The sequence below is a fragment of the Kogia breviceps genome, chromosome 7 (genome assembly GCF_026419965.1).
Source record: "Kogia breviceps isolate mKogBre1 chromosome 7, mKogBre1 haplotype 1, whole genome shotgun sequence".
NCBI lineage: Eukaryota > Metazoa > Chordata > Mammalia > Artiodactyla > Physeteridae > Kogia > Kogia breviceps.
In genome coordinates this window covers 112,053,621-112,071,609 of record NC_081316.1, presented here as the reverse complement: position 1 = coordinate 112,071,609, position 17,989 = coordinate 112,053,621, and the positions used below count along the sequence as shown (strand labels likewise).

The 17,989-nt window shown below is 43.5% G+C and overlaps 2 protein-coding genes across 8 annotated transcripts in view; one reads left to right on the top strand and one right to left on the bottom strand.

Moving 5' to 3' along the window:
• Positions 1–9,509, top strand: part of SIAE (sialic acid acetylesterase) — a 44,299-nt gene extending 34,790 nt beyond the window's left edge. For 5 of the 7 annotated variants that reach the window (XM_059070334.2, XM_067039217.1, XM_067039219.1 and 2 more), the window contains 2 exons: positions 97–289; positions 1,692–3,142. In XM_059070334.2, the coding sequence (XP_058926317.1) occupies positions 97–289; positions 1,692–1,943 (445 nt within the window). In that variant the 3' untranslated portion in view covers positions 1,944–3,142. Of the gene's footprint in view, positions 1–96; positions 290–1,691; positions 3,143–3,312; positions 4,853–5,059 lie in introns of those variants that run through there. The other 2 variants (XR_010841477.1, XM_067039218.1) reach the window with 2 other exon arrangements.
• Positions 5,813–16,684, bottom strand: TBRG1 (transforming growth factor beta regulator 1). The gene is made up of 9 exons (XM_059070338.2): positions 16,233–16,684; positions 14,149–14,219; positions 13,285–13,517; positions 12,565–12,701; positions 12,123–12,269; positions 8,994–9,091; positions 8,640–8,750; positions 8,094–8,233; positions 5,813–6,136 (listed from the first exon to the last, which is right to left on the bottom strand). The coding sequence occupies exons 1-9, from the start codon at positions 16,380–16,382 to the stop codon at positions 5,991–5,993; spliced, it is 1,233 nt and encodes a 410-aa protein (XP_058926321.1). The 5' UTR covers positions 16,383–16,684; the 3' UTR covers positions 5,813–5,990.
• Positions 16,685–17,989: the final 1,305 nt, after the last annotated feature.

Genomic DNA, 17,989 nt, shown 5'->3' with positions numbered 1-17,989 from the left:
TCTTAAAGGGTGCTTTGTATAAGATTTCCTTTTTAAAAAAATGTGATTATTGTTGAGCCCAAACCCAAAGTTCTCTACCTCTTCTTTATCCCGTAGCACACACCCTCGAGATAAGCAGACGGTGGCCTACAGGCTGCACCTGGGGGCCCGTGCCGTGGCTTATGGGGCGAAGTTGACCTTTCAAGGCCCACTGCCTCAGAAGATAGAACTCCTGGGCAACATGGGGCTGCTCAACCTCACATATTCCCAGCCAATCCAGGTGCAGAGGCACAGCAACAAGATATTTGAGGTGAGAACTGCAGAAACAGTAGGGGTTCATGCTGGGGGGGGGGCGGTCAGGATTTCCTCCACGCCGAGGCCCACCTCTAATTATAACATGACTATGAGGCAGGTTTTGGTTGGTCAGGGGCTGAGTTTATCTCAGAGCAACAAAAAAGCGGCTACTGATTCATTCACTTAGAGGCAATTTTGATGGGACCACCAAGGAAGGGAAGCCGTGCCCACATTGAAATGATACTCCTTTTGCATTTTCCCTCCCAGAACCACCATCTTTGCGTGGGAAAGGGCCTGTGGCTTTACCTGTGGGCACAAGGGTATTGAAAGGACCCTTGCTCCAGAATGTTTCCCTCATCCTTAGACATCTTTTTTTTTGTCGCACCATCCTAAATTCTGATTTTCTTTTGAGTTGAGTCTCTCCTTTAAGAGTTGAAGCTTGGTGATTTGCAACTTAGTATGAATTACTGTAACGGGACTCTGTACTTGCTTCTAATACCTGGTCTGGTGAGGATCATTCCACTGTGGAACTGTGGCTGTTGATTAAACAGCTTATTTAGGAGTCTTCTAAGGTCGGGGTTGGCGGTGGAGGCATTATTCCCAGGTGGAGCATTTAAATGAGTGTCTTTGGGAGCCCCAAAGCCCTTAGGCTGTGGCAGGCGGTGAGTGAAGAGAGGGCATTGGAGGGGGGAATGAAAGAATGTAGAAGACAAACTAATTACACAGGCGTTCATCTAGGACTGTTCCTCCTCCGGAACCCTAAGCAGAGCACCTACTCCACCTAGCTTCTCCGCATGCTGGGTTTTAGGTGAATCCGAGCTCCAAGGAGTCTCCGTGTTCTGAGTTCTCCTCTCTAGTCAACAGCTGGCAGCCCGCCCATCGTCTGGACCTGGAATCTTAGCTGGGACCAGGGCAGACTTGAACCTTGGAACTGGGTACTTTATGCTCCCTTCACCAGACAGCTTGTTTTCTGACTTGAGAACAGCTTACCATCCACAATTCCTTTGTGCCCCTGCTTCATTCCCCAGCTCCTTTGGGCGCCAGAGAGCAGCACAGCGGTGGCTCGCTTCACCCAAATTCCTGCCGGCTTTGCAGTCTGGCCGGAGGACCGCAGGAAGGCTGTTCAGGGGAGCCGTCCCTAAACGTTTCATGACTACACTGCCTTGCCTCCCTCAGTAACTTAATGTTTTACTTACTGATTTAAGCTATTTATTTTAGCACGTGAACTTTTATTATGGATCTGTGGCTGTGCTGACCAGACCCAACCTGGACTCGGGTTTGTTCTGGTCACCGTAGGAAATGTGTCCGTGGCTGCGAGTGGCCGCTTCTCCTCTTTCAGTCTGTCTGAACAGCAGTCCCGCCTCTTGGCATAGTCTCCTGACTGTCCTGACTGTTCCTGTTTATGACTCTCCCGTTAGATCTCCTGTTGCAGTGACCATCAGTGCAAGTGGCTTCCAGCTCCCATGGACGCTTTCTCCACCCAGACGCTGGCCCTGAATGTCACGTCTTGTCATGACAACCTGGTTGCTGTTCGCTATGCGTGGACCACGTGGCCCTGTGAATATAAGCAGTGTCCCCTGTACCACCCCACCAGTGCCCTGCCAGCTCCTCCCTTCACTGCTTTCATTACAAACCAGATTCCTGGGTATCGCGGCAAGGTTGCTAAATGATTTCGTTGCGGTATGATCACATCTTAGACGTAAGTGTGGATCCTTTAGATCTGGGCATTTAGGAGTTTAAATGACAGCTATTGCTTTTTAATGGAAATGACTAGAACTGCCTCATTGACAGCGCCTGGCTAGCACATGGCTGTTTCCGTATCCTGAGACGCCAGAGCTGGTAGGCAAATGAAACGCTTGTCTTTTGTCCTCCAGTTGGGCCAGGTATCTGTATTAGACTAATTCCAAACTACAAATAACTTGAATCTCAATGTCATTCACTTCCCTTATTGCTGGGAGTGAAATGTCTTTAACACTTTTGTCCCCTTACCTCCAGACCGTGGAAACTCAGGGTTGGAAGAGATTTTTTTTTTTTTTTTTTTTTTTTTTTTTTTTTTTGCGGTATGCGGGCCTCTCACTGCTGTGGCCTCTCCCATTGCGGAGCACAGGCTCCGGACGCGCAAGCCTAGCGGCCATGGCTCACGGGCTTAGTTGCTCCGCGGCATGTGGGATCTTCCCGGACCAGGGCACGAACCCGTGACCCCTGCATCGGCAGGCGGATTCTCAACCACTGCGCCACCAGGGAAGCCCGGAAGAGATTTTTAAGGCCATGCAGGGCGGCTAGCATTTATGTTTTTTCCCATAAAGTATGAGAGGTGGTTATCAAATTTCTGTATAAAGTTTCCCTTCTAAACTTCCCAACAGTTTTTCCTCATGTGGAACTGAAAGGTTTCTTCCACGACACAAAATCTTTCAGAGAACTGATTTCAGCCCTATTTTGTTCCAAGCTGAAAACAACTCTATTCCTTTAGTCTAAATAATGATAATGTGAATATTTAACAGAAAGAAACCAGAATCATGTGCAGGCGTTTTGGAAGGCACTAAGGGATGGCCTCAAGGAGGGAGGAGAAAGGCATGGAGCAGCCCATGTGACCGCAGAGGTCACTGAGAAGCAAACGGAGATATCAGGCTCTTTAAAGGTAAAAGGTTTAACTATGAAAAGGACAATCCAGATGGAAGAACAACGTGAGGCTGAAGGTAAAGCTACAAGATAAGCATTTGGAAAAATAATCTAGATGGGGCAAATGTGAAAGAGGGCTTTTGTATATACTACTAAGAATCATAATGCTGTTTATTGGTTAAGAACAGTTAAAGGCACTTGACCATTGTCTGTAATCTCTAAGAAGCTGGAAATAAAAGTATAATCATTAGTCATGTGTACACACTCCTCTCTAGTCAAAACTGGGTTCTGAATGGGCTTGCAGCGTGTCCTCTGAAGCTGAGAAAGGAGTGAGACTTCCCTGCGGGTGGTTTCCATTCCCTTAATGTGAAAAATGAGAACAAAGCATAAGCATCGCTCTCTCCGTCCCCGTCCCCCAAGGGCTCCTGGTGCAACTGAAGCGCAGGAATGCTTCGTCAGTGCCCGGATCTCAGTAAAAAGCGAAACAGCTACGCAGCTTGCAAGGAACTCTGCTCCCTCGAGGACTTCCCAGCGCACAGTTGGCTCCTAACACCCAAACCTTGGCGTCTTACTCATCTGGCCTAACGGGAACCACGGACCCAGTAACAGACTCCTGAGAAAAAGTCAATCTACTGTCCACTCCTCGCCACAACACGCAGGCGCGTGGCGGCCGCTCTAACTTGGAAGAAGCTGGAAACAGGTGAGCGCTCCAGGCCCAGGTTCCCTTCACCCCCAGTAAGCTAGGGCACACAGTGTAAAAAGTTAGGTTTAGGTGGTGTAAATCTTAATGAAAAGTCATATGAAAGTTTATTTTTAATGGTTGAATAATTTAAAACATTCTGTGGGAATTCAGTTTATTTCCCAAATGAAAATAACTTTTTACTGTTTGAAAAAAATCGAATTTATAATCACTATAGAAGACTTGGATGCTAGAGAAAAGTATAAGTAAGTAAAAATCACCACAAAATTCATCATTTGGAGACACTTAATATCTTGGTGAACATCACTTGATTTGTTTAGGTCACATTTTACACACTACTACATGGTGTATTTTTTGTAATCTGCGTTTTTGACTTAATTCTAGCAAAATAATTTTCCTATGTAAAGTGAAAACAGATTTAGTTTGTTTCAGTTTGTGGGAGCTCCGTATTTTCTGTAGCCAATTTGCCATTAGTGGACATAGAGGGTTTTAGACAAACGCTGTGATAACTGTTACGTGCAGACACCATGCCGCACTTAGATCCTGAGGGTCCTTAATATGGAATAACGGGTTTAAGGACAGGTATGTTTAACATTTTGATACCTACAGCTTAACCCTCCCAAAGGGTTCAACAGCTTACATTTCCACCAAGGCACAGTCCCATTTTTTCCCTCATTTTCACTGACATTGGATGTTGTCAAGCTTAAGAAATCTTTAACAGTCCAATAGATGAAAAGATTTTTTAAGTATGCTAGCCTAGCTAGGGCAGTGTTTTCCCAGTTACTTAAAATGATGATCCACAGGAAAACATTTTACATCATTCCACGTGTCCCCATGTGTACCGTGTGAGTGGTATATAAACACCCATACACACACTATAGTTGAAACCAGTTTCAACCTTTGACATGCGATGCATTCCAATATGTTCTAATTGTCTTCTAATTTAATTTCAAAAGATGTGGGTCTTGATTGCCTAAGTGTAAGAACAACTAGTGTGTTGAGATTTGTAGTTTGAAAAACACTGTTCTAGGAAAGCTACAAAATGAATACTTACTGAAGTAAACCGCGCACTAACTTGCATACATTTTTTTAAATGTCCTTCTTAGAATGACGCTCCCTTTGAATCTGTGATTCACTCAGGCTGTAACACAATGGAAAGATATTGGTTATGTGATAAAAGCAGCATATACCATTTCTGTGTAAGCGCAAATGGCTTCAGGCACCTTATGCAGAGAAAAAAGAAAAAAGAAAAACCATTAACAGTTTTGAGTCATCTCCTTTCTATCCCTGATTTGCTATTATCCAAATTTTACCATTTTTTTGTGCACTGTAAAAGCTATATAAACTTGTAAGACTATAATTAAGAATCATAAAATTAACATTAGTTACTTTAGTTTCTGATACTTTGCAGTGGCCAGTGTGATGTGCTCTAAATGCTGCATCTGTTCCCTCCCCTCTGCCATCCAGATACAGTCCTGTAAGATGCTAGGCCCGTTTGTTCCCTCCCCCGTTAGCAGCTATGGACGGCAGCACAGCAACAATCCAGTTCTCACCGCCTTCCCCATTCTTCTACTTCCGGGGTCCTTTTGTTCCTTCCCATTCCAGCCAGCCCTGGTACCCGGCTGGCTGGGCAGCGAAGCATCCCACAAGGCATCGTGGAGTTGTACTGGCTGGGATTAGGTGTTGTGCTATGCCTCTACCTTAATGCTGTAAGTAGAGTCCAAAAAACCCAGTTATACAGGATGCGGAATTACATCATTACACAACTAACGAACTGTTGAGGTGAGTCTGTTGTGGAGGATGGGAACCAATCACGTTCTGTCTAAGTGTGTGTTATCATGTGGTTTAGCTAAAAGCACATTCTCCAACAAGGAGCCACGAGGGGAATGTAGGAAGGGTTAGAGAGGATTTTTGGACCCCCTGTGAAATGTGAAAAACATGAACAGCGGGCCTGGGACTGGACCTTGCAGCTTGGGTATAAGCAGGATTTGATCGTGGCGACGCTGACATGAAAACAAAGCAGCAGCTGGTCGTAGGGGCTGCGACTTAGTATTCACTGACCTAGATCAGAATCAAGGGTGCAAGGCTGTCAGAATCTTACTACCTTCCTCATGACTCAGCAGCCATCTCTCCCTCTGGTTTACAAAGGACTTCAGTTTATCCCAGGCAGAGCTAAGCCAAAAGATTATATCCTGATTACAACAAGATGAAAATAAGCAGAACTGTCAAGAAAAATTTATTACTAAAAATAAAGCAGCTGAAGTTTTTCCCAGGAAAGCTGTCACCATGGGAACCTCCGCGACAAAATGTTAATGTACTACCTTCTTCACTTGAGTCGCTGCCTTCTTCCATGTAGCCTTAAGTTTTAGTTTAAGTTAAAAAATCCATCCCTTCTCGTTCAGTCTGAAGACTGAGTTGGGCTACACTGCGACGGAGACTTCAAGTGCTGTAGGTGAGTATCTACCAAGGGTTCATGTGTCAGGAACATGGGTTGATAAGAAGACACAAAGGCTGTAGGCTGAAGCTCTGGGAGGTCCAAGGATCCTGGAGAAAAAAAATTCCTTAAGTTCCACTGCTGCCTGGGAATCTCAGCAGACTGGCTTGATCAGACACATACATGTCCTTTTAATTCTTTCAACTCTTTTGCATCTGTCAGCCCAGTTCTGCCCTTGTCTGGTAAGACAGGACAGATATTTACTTTTACAATGAAGAAAACTGTGGCTGAAATACACCAAGTGGTACTGGAAAAATTGGACAGCCATATGTAAATCAGTGAAGTTACAGCACACCCTCACACCACATACAAAAATAAACTCAAAATGGCTTTAAGACTTATAAGACATGACACCATAAAACTCCTAGAAGAGAACATAGGCAAAACATTCTCGGACATATATCGTAACAATGTTTTCTTAGGTCAGTCTCCCGAGGCAATAGAAATGAAAGCAAAAATAAACAAACGGGACCTAATCAAACATAAGTTTTTGCACAGCAAAGGAAACCATAAACAAAATGAAAAGACAACCTACGGACTGGGAGAAAATATTTGCAAATGAGGCAACTGACAAGGGCTTGGGTTCCAAAATATACAAACAGCTCATACAACTCAAAAACAAAAAAAACAACCCAATCAAAAACTGGGCCGAAGACCTAAATAGACATTTCTCCAAAGAAGACATACAGATGGCCAAGAGGCACATGAAAAGATGCTCAACATCACTAATCATTAGAGAAATCAAATCAAAACTACAATGAGGTATCACCTCACACCAGTCAGAATGGATCATCAAAAAATATACAAACAATAAATAATGTAGAGGATATGGAAAAAAGGGAACCCTCTTGCACTGTTGGGGGAATGTAAATTGATACAGCCACTATGGAGGTTCCTTAAAAAACTAAGAATAGAACTACCATATGACCCAGCAATCCCACTCCTGGGCATTTACCCAGACAAAACTATAATCCGAAAAGATACAGACAAAACTATAATCCGAAAAGATACATGCACCCCTATGATCACAGCAGCACTATTTACAATAGCCAAGCCATTGACAGATGAATTAATAAAGAAGATGTGGCATATACACATACACACACAGGAATATTAGGCATAAAAAAGAATGAAATAATGCCATTTGCAGCAACATGGACGGACATAGAGATTATCACACTAAGTGAAGTCAGAAAGAGAAAGACAAATACCATGTGATATCACTTATATGCAGAATATAAAATATGACACAAATGAACATATCTATGAAACAAAAGATTCACGGACATAGAGAAAAGACCTGTGGTTGCCAAGGGGGAGGGAAGGACTGGGAGTTTGGGACTAGCAGATGCAAACTAGTATATACAGGATGGATGACCAACAAGGTCCTACCATACAGCACAGGGAACTATAACTATATTCAATATCCTGTGATAAAACATAATGGAAAATAATATGAAAAAGTATATATGTGTATGACTGAATCGCCGCTGTACAGCAGAAATTAACACAACATTGTTAATCAGCTGTACTTCAATAAAATATTTTAAAAAAAGAACAAAACTGGCTGAAATAGATCAAGTGACTTGCCTAGGGTTACACAGCATAGTAGGCAGAGACCGAGAAGTTGATTCTATCTTATTTCTAGTCCAGAGCTCTCCCTCTATGACTCCTACGCTGGATCCCCTGATCACTCCACTCATGTGTGGGAGGGAATCCACGGAACACAGGCAGGGCCAAGGCCATGACCTGATCCCCTTTACTGTATCTGAAATTTCAGTCCCACAGTAAACTTTAGGTTAGAAAATGAGATGCCCTAGTTTCTCGGTGAGCCCTGCCTCACCATGATCTCAGCCACACCCTGTGACTTCTGTGAGGGCTGCCCATGGCCGGAGCAGGGGAAGCTTCTATCACTGCCCAGGTATGGGATACTCAGCGATGAATGAAGAGGAGGGGGTTGCCTAAAAACGGTCAATTTTCAAACCAGAAGGGAAAAATAAAAGATACCTCGTAGAATGGGATCATTATCTTTATGGAAGGTCTGCCTCTGAAAGGCTTCAAAGCTTGTAGCTGCATCATCCTCTAGCTGTCCTGGGGACGGCAGACTATCTCCAGGTTTGCACACGTCGAACTTCACCCACTGGTAACTGCAGGAACAAAGGGATCATTACTGAGTTGTCTGTTGGCCATACAACCCATTTTTCCCTCCAAAGGGATCAGGTATTTTTTTCTTTAGAGCTCTCCCATGTATATCTGAAAAACATATTAACTAACCCAAAATGCAAGGCACACAGACAGGCTTCTTTAGTGACACTTATTCTGCAGGACTTCCCAGTCCATCTGCTGTCATGGCACACACAGATGGTAACACCTTCAGTACGGTGGGGTACTGGCTCCTGCTCATGTCCAGGGGCCGCTGAGGACCAATACTGGGTCTGTGCACAGAAGCAGCTCATCACACAGATGAATGGGCAGAGCGGTGACTGCCAGTTTAGGTCCCTGGCCCACTGATCATGGGGCTTCTTTCAAGGGAATGGATTTGACCCCACTTACTTGACGCATTTTCGAGCTCCTGGACAACTCTGGATCAGGTTGTGGATGGTGGGATGAGAAAACCCAAAAAAGTCAGCTCCGGATGGATGCACGTTGGGCATTAGCTTCCCCCTAAATAGGAGAGGGAGAATTTTAGCTTGAGAGCTGAGAGGGAGATGAGAATGTGGGTCCAAACACACGGAATAAGCTTTCCTCACTTGGATACTCTGGAGACTGTAGCTGCTAAGACACTCAAAGGACACAGGATAGCTTTCTATAAAATAAGGGATCTCCGCTCATTAGAAGCAAGAGAGAAGGCCTCACTCTTCCCAAAGTGATCTTTTTAGCCTGTCTCCAAGCTGTTGGTCAACTTACATAGCAGCACTTATGGTCTTGAGCAGTTCTGCGTGACAGGCATCTGCAGAAGAGCTGACAATGGCACTCCGGGGGTCATCTTCAGGAACAAGTTCAAACTGAGAGTATAAAGGAGCAATGAGATCAGTGTTCAAGGGGAAGGTGGTAGAGAGTCATACTGCTGCTATTACTCTTTCTTCACTCCAGAACCTGAACCTGAAGCTGAGTATACCAGGTAGGAGGTGGGTACCATTCCTAGAGGGCTGTCAGAAATTCCAAGCCAAGAAAACAGAGAAAGTCTTTTGACTGTTTAATTTTATACTCTTGGCTTGACTCCTCTTCAGAGGCCAACACTTAATTTCTTATATACTTATCCAGATGCTTTCTTATCCACTTACTTACATTTATAAGTGTAAATACAAATGGTATTTTAAAAACAAATGAAATCATTCTCCACATAATCTTAGATTTACTTTATAATGCCTAGGAAGAGTATAGGCCATTTTGACTGCAAATCGCCATTTCACTTTACTTTTTGAGTTGTAAAATATCCTATTTATAAAAAGAAACTGTTAAATCAAAATTATACTAATACTGAGGAATTTTTGCCAAGAAAGCATTTTTGTAACAAGTGCTATCTACCCAACTTAATTCCTTGACCAGTTTTCTATAAAGTTCACGACATTTTGCAAAAAAAAAAAAAAAAAAAAAAAAAAAATTCTGTAACAGGTTCTATTTAGTCAGTTAAATTCCTTAAACCAGTTTTCTATAAAGTTCAGTTAGCAGTTTCCAGTTTTTCAATGTTTAATAAAATTATTCCACACAGAATTGATTTCCTGCATATATATATATATATATATTTTTTTTTTTTTTCTTTTTCCCCCCAGTGATGTGCATTATTGATCATTTTTTTAGAATCCAAAAGCAAACCTTACTGAGTACAGTTTCTACTGCTGTTAGGTTTCTTCTGTGGTTATTTCATTTGATTTAATTTTCCTGTGTCAATTTTAGAGCTCTTTCAATTTTGTCAATAATAAATTATCTTGAGAGTAGTTTTAGTCAATGGTTTGTGACATGTTGCAAGTTTAACATTGTGATGGTTTATACTGATTTCTCAGCTAATTCATGAAAACACCGTAAACAATTATCTTTAACTATTTCAGGATTGCTCTTCTATTTGGTATGGATCATGCCAATTCCAATTTTTTATATTGTGTGTAAACTACATATTCTATTTGAGCAAAGAGCAATTAAAAGGCCAAAATGTAGTATTTTGGTTTGGGGATCTTTCCCTACTTCATTCTTTTAACTGCCATATAATATTACACAACGTGGATATATCTTAATTTTTAACCATTCTCCTATGGTGGGTATTTAGGCTACTTTTAACTTCTTGCTATTGCAAACAACGCCACAATTACATTGTTGTACGTAACTCTTTTGTTCACATTTGCACATTTCTCGAAGACATAGTAGAATATCTAGAAGTATTCTGGATCAAAGGAGTCACACATTAAAATTGTTGATATTGCCCAGCTGCCTTCCAAAAAAAGGAACTTTACAAATTTTCCCTCCTACTAATGTCATTTGTACTTATTTTCCTACACGCTGGCCAACATTTGCTATTATCTATCTTATATTTGCCTGTGAGAAAAAAAATAAGATCTTTCTGTTTTATTTGCATCTCCCTAACTACTAGTAAGGTCTGCTCTCATCGACCATCTGCTCTGTTTCTGTGAAATGCCTATTTTATCTGACTGCTTTTATATCTTAGACCACAAGAGCACTTTATCTGGATATTAATCCACTGTTACATATCTTCTTCTGTCTGTCGCTTTTAAATTTGATTATGGGGTTTTTTGTCATTCAGAAGTGTTTAAATTTTTAATAGTCAAATCTGTTACTACTTTCCATTATGGCTTCTACTTTTCACATCTTGCTTAAGGAAAACCTTTTCACCTCAGCCTAGGATTATAAATATATTGTTCTATATTTTTAAACGTATTTGTAGTATAAAACATTTTATAAAGCTAAAGCAATTAAAAGTCATACTGGCATTTATAGACAAACAGATGAAATAGAATCATCTGGAAACATACTCAAGTATTATATGTATTTAGTATATACTAAATGTGTCACTTGATGTTAGGGGAAAAAAATTAAAGCTCACAATGTACCTGAAAATAATGTCTGGATGGGTTAGTGGCTTAATAAAGGAAACCAAAAAAACCCCAAAGACTTTGTTTTTTGTTTTTTTAAAAAAATATTTTAGCAATTTGTCTTTCAGAGGAAATTAAGGACCAGCTTGTCAATTACTATTTACATTCTATTAGGATTTTGATTAGATCTTCCTTGAACGTATAGATTTGTTATAATTACTGCTTCAATATCGAGTCTGTCTGTTAGAGTACTTTCTAAAGAGAAATGCTGCATTGGCCAAGGTCATCTGAACCCTCAGCTGCATCTGACAGCGTTCTAACTAGGATAGGAGTGATGCAATACTGTCCACATGTGTGAGGCAGGCTCTCAGCTTCTGCTCAAAGGTTCCTTCCCTCACTTCTATCTCCTTCCACCCCATTTCCTAGCGATCTGTAACATCATCAGACAGTGAAGCCTGGAACTCTGAAAATGGTCTATTTTCCCCCAATGATAAGAGGAGACTGGGAAAGTGAACTGTTTTGAACCACAGCACTGAGAAGAATGAACAAAGGTACTTAATACAACTAGGATTCAGGTCTCCCAGGTCCTCAAGAGTACGTGCAGTCAGAAACTAATATGCAGTTTCTCTGCTGCCTCCATCTTGGTGCCACCTGAATTGGCAGAGTGTCAAACTAATCTTCCCTGAATGTGGGCCTACACTTTACAAACAAGCAGATTGATCAGGCCTCATGCGGTCACCATATTGACATTAGCACCAGCACGGTTCAAGGGAATGGGTGTCAGTAGCACAATCACACCAATGCAGATTCACATCCCAGCTCAAATCACTTATTAGCAGAGGTGTGACTCAGGGCCAATCACTTTCTGCATCTTACACACTATCTACCTTGTAAAGTGTCTGAATAAGTAATATATATTAAGTGCGTATCGCAGAGAAGGTTCTCAAAAAAAAAAAAAAAGAAAACCAGCAGCTATTCTTAGAGTGGGTACCTGAGGCTGTGTGCCACCGTCCTTGATCTGACAGGTGTACAGACACTCCTGATCTGGGCTCTTCATGCTGGCGTATACCCGGGTACTGCAGTAGCCCACTGGGTAGATGGCACCCTCGTCATGGAAGCCAGGTCGGTCGGTGATGATCTACAAAAAAAGATTCCCCCAACCTGCCACTGAGGTCACCAGAGAACGTACAAGTCCAGGGTACTGTGGTAGCCTTTAGAACCACCTTGGGGCTGCACAGAGTGACTCAAATCAGAGAGAGAAAGAGCGTAGGATGTGTAGCAGACAAAACTGACCTGGTTTCCTAGGGACTGGAGATTTTCTGGGGTTGGTCTGGATCAGCAAGGGGCTGCTGCTAACGGGAACAGGGAGGGAAGGCTCAACCCCACTCCCGTATTTCTGATTCTCCTCTCTCTTTATCGCTGGTCTCACTCACCTCCCCCAGGCTATATACTGTTAGACCCCCCAGTCCGATGGGGAACACAGGCCGTCCTGAGGGATCCAGGGCAATGGGCTGAACCAGCTTGCGAGCACCTGTCTCCATTTTCTTTTTCTTGGATGTTTTCTTCAGAACTGAAACGCAAATCTGGGGTCACCCACTTTAGGCCCTTCCCAGTGTTGAGGGGAAGGGAAAACTCTGCACGACGCTAAGAGCAATAAGCCAATCCTGGTTCTACACACTCCCTGAATGGGCACATGGGACTGTTCCCCAAAGCCCCGAGTATCCCTCTAACCCACCCACCTGGCAGTAACCAATTTTGGTATCAGTGCTTAGTATCTAAAAGCCTTATACTTTTTAAGGCCTCTGACTTCATTTATAAAGTCAGCAATTTCCCAAGTCATCTGTGTGCTCAAAAGGCCACCAAGCCCATTTCCCTGCCTCTAGGAAAGACTGAACTGAAGGCACCCAGAGAGTTGGGTGTGTAGGAGAAGGGGGAGGCCTTGGCCTGCTCCCATCACGTTTAACCAGGTCTAACTGCAATTCCTCCACCTGGAGTGGCTTTAAGACACTTGGTTTTCAAGGGCTACCGGGGCTGCTTAAGGACCAGGTGCAAGCTTAAGTCATCTCTGCGGCCGAGTGTCTACCAGTTAGTACCAGGTCTTCGTCATTAGTCATTGAGCCACTGGGGCAACTGATATCCTCTCCCCAAGGTACCTTCCAGTTTGTTGTTCTCTTTGCCTTTTTCTTTTTTCTCCTTCTTGGATTTCTTCCCAAATGGTTCCTCAGCTCCAGTGCTAGGCCCAGAAAGCGGCCCAGCTCCCTGGATAGTTCCCACAGAGCTGGCCACACTGTAAGTCAGGGGCAAACTGGAGCTGTGGGAAGGAGCTGCAGCCTGTGCTTCCCCTTCAGTTAGAGCCTGGAGCTGGAGGAGCTTCTTTAGCAAGTACCTGAGGTCGGGAAGGAAAGGGAGCAGAGGTATGAGCTTCTCTTTTATCACAATCCCCTATTTTATTCAAGTACTAGGGAAAGCCAGAACTATATACAAAGATTACTGCAGTCACAAAAATAAGGTTCTTATTGGACCCTGTGAAAAACGAAGCTCCAGAGAATAATACTTCAAGAAGCTAAGGATAAAGGATTATAGCGTATCTCTTTTGCATCTGGAGAGCTCTTCCAACTGGACGTTGTTAGGTGTTGGGCTTCTGAAGGGCACATACCATGAACTGCACATGTACATATACTCACGGAGTACTACATATGGAATAAATATATGTAGAATGAAATGCAGTTTCTTTTATCCCTTGGCTTTTGTAACTGCAGAGTTATAATAAAATTACTTATAAGATGTGGCAAGAGGGTTTTGTCAGAGAGATGAATACAGCTGTTTCATCATCATGGTCCAACACGACCTGGGTCAACAGGAACCAATACCATAGGTTGTGACTTTCTCTGTACCAGATTAGTGGCCAGTGGGCTGTGCAAAGCACAAAAATCCCGATGGAGGAAAATTCTTAGGAGCAGAAACACCATAACAATCACCAAAAAATGTAATTCTGAACACAAAATGAACCAGCTCACCGTCTTTCTTCTTTAGCTTTAAGAAATTTTTCCTCAAGACGAGCAATTTCATCACAAATAGCAGCATTTTCCTTGAAGAAAATTTTGAATATCGTCACACAAAATGAATAAAAGATCAAAGTATTATGCTGAGAAGAGGAGCTATATTCCAAACCAAAGAAGTCTGTGTTGCTGGGTGAGAAGGAAGAGCTAGTCTACCTTGCAGAGAAACTGTAAACAAACCTATAAGTAAAGGTAGGGTCAAGTTCTAATGTGGGCAGAGTAATTAGATAATTTATAGAAACTGGTGCACCTTCGCGTGAAAAGGGGGAGCTATTAATGAGTTTGCCAGAACAATATGGCAAAGTAGGGCTGTCCTAGGCAAACCAAGACATATGGTCACCTTAATTAGGGTAGCCTTTAGCAAAGATAAGGGCATACTGCTCAAATCATAGATGCTTAAACTCAACCCTTGTAAATATGGGGAAGGTCCATTCCCAAGTGCCTTGACTCTTGGGGAGCTTACAAAGCGAATCTAACCCAAAGCATCCCATGCAGTATGAACCTTAAAGAGAAAATATAGATGGAACAAAATCAAGTCTAGTCTATAAAATTCTTAAATTTCATAACCTATTTATGTGTATTCAAGCATCAGCTTTCTTTACTGACGATTCAATCTATTTCCCAAGCATGAGTCCTGAGGGGACTGCTACAATCTGGATGTTCCATAGTTGGGACCTCAAACTTTGAATGATCAAAACAATATCCTTTTTCTTCATAAAACCTTCTGCATTGACTTGGTGGAACCAGTATCCTAACAACATAGGTGCCAAGCTTTAGGTACCTTTGACATTTAGGGAAAAAAAGAAGGGTAACATAATTTGGGCTTCCCTGGTGGCACAGTGGTTGAGAATCTGCCTGCTAATGCTGGGGACACGGGGTCGAGCCCTGGTCTGGGAAGATCCCACATGCCGCGGAGCAACTGGGCCCGTGAGCCACAACTACTGAGCCTGCGCGTCTGGAGCCTGTGCTCCGCAACAAGAGAGGCTGCGATAGTGAGAGGCCCGCGCACCGCGATGAAGAGTGGCCCCCGCTCACCGCAACTAGAGAAAGCCCTCGCACAGAAACGAAGACCCAACACAGCAAAAATTAATTAATTCATAAACTCCTACCCCCAACATCTTCTTTAAAAATAAAAAAGAAAGGTAACATAATTAGATACTAAATCCTCTTAATTCTGCTTTTCTTATTTCTCTCCAGTGTACATGTCAATTGTCAAATAAATGTTTTCGGAATGAATGCTCTGATTTCCAAACCTTTCCTTATGCTTCCAAAAAAGCTGAGGGATGTTCTAGCTTTTGGTAGAAGAAGAGGTAAGGTAGTGGTGATTCAGATGTGGGGAGATATTTGAGACACCTGCTATTTCCAAGCATTGAGGTAAGCTTGAGCAAGCCAGAATACTGTAACACTTAGTTGTGGCTGAAAAACCATTTCATTCATTCAGTAAACCCAGTGCCTCTACAATAAAAGATCGGGAAGACTTAAGAGGTTAGAAGGGGGGATTATTGAAAGCTTCATGTGCCTGTTCACGGAAGGGGTCAGTTACGGGTATGCGGGGTGCTTGGGAAACAGGCTGCGTAATGGAAGTACTAAAGAAACTAGAATCAGGTGTTTGAGTTGGAGCCAGGGCTCTGACATAGTGCCCTCGAGCAAATCATCTCTCAGGGCTTCAGTGCTGCTACTTTAAAAATTAAAAATAGCGCCTCATTCTCAGGTTTCTCTGGAGGCTCAAAGGCATTTCCAAGGGTTCTGCGATAATAACGATAATGACTAAAACTTATTAGTACAGCTTTTAAGTACCGAGCGCTTTACTTTCCTCATTTAATCATTAAGTCTGCAAGGCAGTTATTAGCTCTCATTTGCAGATGAGGAAACAGGAATTACGTAATTTGTCCAAGACACGAGGCTAACAAGAAGTAATGTACAATGTAAAACCTAACACTATATTAATACTGTCACTCTGGGAAGGGGAACACTTCGGGGAAAGATTTCGCGAGTTAGGAGAGGCTCGAGGCTGAGAAGGGCTGAGCGCCGGTCACACTCACAAACACCGTGGCTTTGGCCGCTTTGCGCAGCCGCAGGTACTTGAGCCGGTACTTCTCGTTCTGGCTCTTCTTCGGGAGCTTTTTCATCCTGGCCTTGCTGGACTGCAGCGGGGCCCGCGGCGAGGAGGCCAGGCCGCCCAGCAGGCTCATGGTCCGGCCCCGCTACGGGGGCTCCAGGGAGAGGCCGGCATCAGCTCCTCGGCCGAGGAGTGGCCCCTAGCGCCGGCTTCGTCTGGTCTGGGCTGGTGGAAGCGGGACTCCAGGAATCGACCTCTCTAGAACATTCACGAGGCGCAGGACTGGGCCACAAATCCTGCAACGGAACCCGGCTCCCGGTGCCTCCCTGCACTTCCGCGTCTGCCTCGAAATCAGTCGTGACCGGAACTTACGTCACGGAGCCGGCCGCGCATAACTTCCGGGGCTGGGAGCTGAGTCTTCTTGGTCAAGCCGATCCTCGGCTCCGGAAGAGGGGAGGGGAAGGGGAAGGGGAGGGGAAGGGGAAGGGGAGGGGAAAGGGAAGGGGAGGGGAAAGGGGAGGGGAAGGGGAAGGGGAGGGGAAGGGAAAGGGGAGGGGAAGGGGAAGGGGAGGGGAAAGGGGAAGGGGAGGGGAAAGGGGAGGGGAAGGGGAGGGGAAGGGGAGGGGAAAAGGAAGGGGAGGGGAAGGGGAGGGGAAGAGAATGGGAGGGAAGGGGAGGGAAAGGGAAGGGAGGGGAAAGGGGAGGGGAAATGGAAGGGGAGGGGAAGGGGAGAACCTGGTGAGGAGGAGGGCGGCTGGAAACGACTCCTTGAGACTCGCGTTTGTGTGCTTACCTGAGGCGTGTTATTGTTGAGCTAAAGACGCACAAAAATCTTCCCGAAGCCAATCTCATTCACGCTTCCGAAGCCCACCCACTGCGTTTCAGCACCACTTTTCCACACTTGATACAGACTGGCCTTCCCGACTGTAGGATGCACTGCAACGCGTTGCTGGGACTGCTGCTTTCCCTACTTCCTTTCTTTATACAGCTCGCATAGATGTTTCTTGAGGGCCTGTTACTTTTACTGGGAGCTGGGATTACAGTGGTGAATAGAAAAAAGTCCTCTGCTCTCAGATTAGGATTTAGTAGGGAAGATGGAAGATTTAACCGGCACTTTTAATAACATGCTTGCACTAAGTAGGCACTGAGTAAATATTTGCCTAATGAAACCAAAAATATGTTTCTGTACCTAAACTTATATGTATATAGCTCTAACTTTATAACCAAGTTCTGTCTAATCATCAAATAAATAGACAGTTCTTTAGAATGCAGTACTGGTAAATGAGCTGGGCTGGAAGGCAGAAGGCTTGTAGTATTCATTTTTCTCCCAGCAATGCCACTAACTAGTTGAGTGAGCCTCTGGGTCACAGGTTTTTCCTCTCAAAACTGAATATAGCCTTTAGAATAATAAGGTGGATAGTTATAAACTGAAAGGTACTCTACTGATATATAATTACCGTTGTATATACTCAAAATTTAGACTTCTAGAATTGTATACGGAAATTAAAGAAAATACAGAGTTAAAACACTAAGTTCAGTAAGTTACTGGAGAAAAAACTAACGCTAAAATAAGTAACTTACAATCAGTTCAAAAAAAGAGGTCTAGAGTCGATAACCCAGGTACTTCATTTCTGGAATTGTAAGAACAGTGACAAGAGTCTTGACAAAATGGTTTTAACACAGAGAGAAAGATTATGAGAGTCTTTTTTGTCCATTCATATTGAAAGCTGTCCTTTTGGA

Coding starts and splice junctions, on each gene's coding strand:
- TBRG1 (XM_059070338.2), bottom strand. CDS start 16,382: ATGAGCCTGCTGGGCGGCCTGGCCTCCTCGCCGCGGGCCCCGCTGCAG. Junction 14,220..16,232: donor CGGCCAAAGCCACGGTGTTT/GTGAGTGTGACC, acceptor ATTTTCTTCAAG/GAAAATGCTGCTATTTGTGA. Junction 9,092..12,122: donor ACGGTGGCACACAGCCTCAG/GTACCCACTCTA, acceptor TTATACTCTCAG/TTTGAACTTGTTCCTGAAGA.